The 2,239-nt window shown below is 43.3% G+C and overlaps 1 protein-coding gene across 1 annotated transcript; it reads right to left on the bottom strand.

Moving 5' to 3' along the window:
- Positions 1-1,130: 1,130 nt before the first annotated feature.
- Positions 1,131-1,892, bottom strand: LOC121052703 (secreted RxLR effector protein 161-like). Its single transcript, XM_040518150.1, has one exon. The coding sequence runs from the start codon at positions 1,890-1,892 to the stop codon at positions 1,131-1,133; it is 762 nt and encodes a 253-aa protein (XP_040374084.1).
- Between the last annotated feature and the right edge of the window lie 347 nt (positions 1,893-2,239).

Consider the following 2,239-nt stretch of genomic DNA (forward strand, 5'->3'; position numbering starts at 1 on the left):
GCTGCAGAATCCGGCAGGCCTGCCCCGCCGCCTGCGCAGCCCAGCGCCACCCCGCCTGCGCACGCCCAGCAAGCTGCCACAGAGAGGGGGAGAGAGAGAGAGAGATCGGAGAATGGGGGATGAGAGAGACAATGAGATGCATATGTAATTAAATAATTGAGTTAAAGGCAAAACTGTACTTAAATATTAAATTGGGTAGATGAGGTTAAAAAACTCTTAGTGGAGTAAGTGGGCAATTTTGAGACTAAAAATGGGTAAGTGGTCACAGCCCCTAATAATTTCCCTGTCGTATATTCTTGACACTAATTTGGCAAAAGAGTGACAATCAGAACACATTCTCAGATTCTTCACCACGCGAATTGGCACTCCTTGCCTCGTACCTATAAGCCTAGAAGCTATGGCCACTTTCTCAGTATGTTGACTTAGCAAGAACTCTTTCTCCTTCTCATCAACATCAAGCATGACATTGTCCAAATCAGGAAGGTGACCAGCATCTCTGAGTCTGCTTTTTATTTCTTGCAACATCAACGCAATGTGGCTCTTCTCTGTGCGTGTATCAGTATCACCACCGGAGCTAGTGTTTGAGCATCTAGGGTTGATATTTCTTCGATAAGTAATTATCTAATACCCTAAGACTTTTCTCTCAAAAACCAGGAGCCGCATCTAGTCGTTCGGCGAGTTTCGATGCCCGGTCCGACGGCACGCCCTTGCGGCGGCGGCGTCGGACGGGCTAGAAGGGACCCTGTGTCCGGTGTTATTTGGTCTGGTCGAAGTTTTGGTTGCAGGATGATGACGTTGCTGTCCCGGGTGGTTGGAGGTTTTTGTTGAACTCCAAAGACACTATCACACACAAAACTGATTTGCTGAAGGAATCACTTATTGAATTCAAAACAAGTTGTTGGCTTTATAGCCTTACAATACGAGGAAAACAAATCAGTAACAAGAACCATGTTTTTCACGGCCTACAACGTGGTGGCTAATTAAAAGAAGAAGTCTAAACCCTATCTGCAAATCCCTGAAGAATAGGGCTTTATTAACAAACCTGTTGAACGAAAACTTAGGAAACAAGAAAACAGGAAACTAACAAACTAATGCCAACATTCCCTCCCTTAAACTAGATGCACCAGCATTTATTTTACTTCTGAAGCTTCAATCATTCCCAGCATGCTCCGAAGTCTTAAGAACTGCTCCAATTTGAGTGGTTTTGTCATTATGTATGCAACTTGAATCTGCGAATTACAGTTGCTTAACTTAACAACTCCATCTTTCACTAAGTCCCTTAAGAAATGGAACCTCACGTTAATATGTTTGCATCTGCCATGGAAGACCGGGTTCTTGGACAATTGAATGGTAGAGTTGTTGTCACATTGAATCACAATGCTCTTCTTTTCCTTAAGACCAAGCTTTTCTAACACTCTTCTAAGCCAAACACACTGACAAGCACAAAATGCAACTGCTATGTACTCAGCCTCGGTGGTGGATAATGTCACTACATGCTGCTTCTTAGAGGACCACGAAACTGCTCCAAAACCAAGCGAGAACACAAAACCAGAGGTGCTTCTCCGGTCATCCAAGTCGCTGGCAAAGTCACTATCAATATATGCCACAAGATCTGTTCTTCCTCCTTTCTTGTAGAAAATACCCAGCTCCGTTGTCCCTCTCACATACCTCAATATTCGCTTTGCTGCAAGCCAATGAGACATTGTTGGACATGACATAAACCTACTGATCAGGCTTACTCCATACATCAGGTCAGGCCGAGTAGCAGTCAAATACATGAGGCTGCCAACTACTTGTTTGAACATGGTTGAATCAACTTTGACCCCCGCCTTATCTTTCGTCAATTTCGTGCCTGGAACAATGGGGTTTTTCACTGCATTACTGTTTTCCATGCCAAACCTTGCTAGAACTTCACGAGCATATCTTCTTTGACATATGAAAATTCCACTTGAGCTTTACACAACCTCAATCCCGAGGAAGTATCTCATTCTCCCCAAATCAGACATATCAAATTCCAACATCATTGAACTTTTAAACTCATCACACATGCTCCTATCATTCCCAGTATATATCAAATCATCAACATAAAGACTCACTATTAAAATTTTACCTCCTTCCTTTGACTTTGTAAACAGTGTGTGTTCACAAGAACACCTTTCAAAGCCTTCTCGAACAAAGTAAGCCTCTATCTTGCTGAACCATGCTCTCGGCGCTTGCTTAAGGCCATACAAAGCCTTTC

The sequence above is a fragment of the Rosa chinensis genome, chromosome 4 (genome assembly GCF_002994745.2).
Source record: "Rosa chinensis cultivar Old Blush chromosome 4, RchiOBHm-V2, whole genome shotgun sequence".
NCBI lineage: Eukaryota > Viridiplantae > Streptophyta > Magnoliopsida > Rosales > Rosaceae > Rosa > Rosa chinensis.

Excerpts from the sequence above, each read along its gene's own strand:
- LOC121052703 (XM_040518150.1), bottom strand. The coding sequence starts at position 1,892 with ATGGAAAACAGTAATGCAGTGAAAAACCCCATTGTTCCAGGCACGAAA.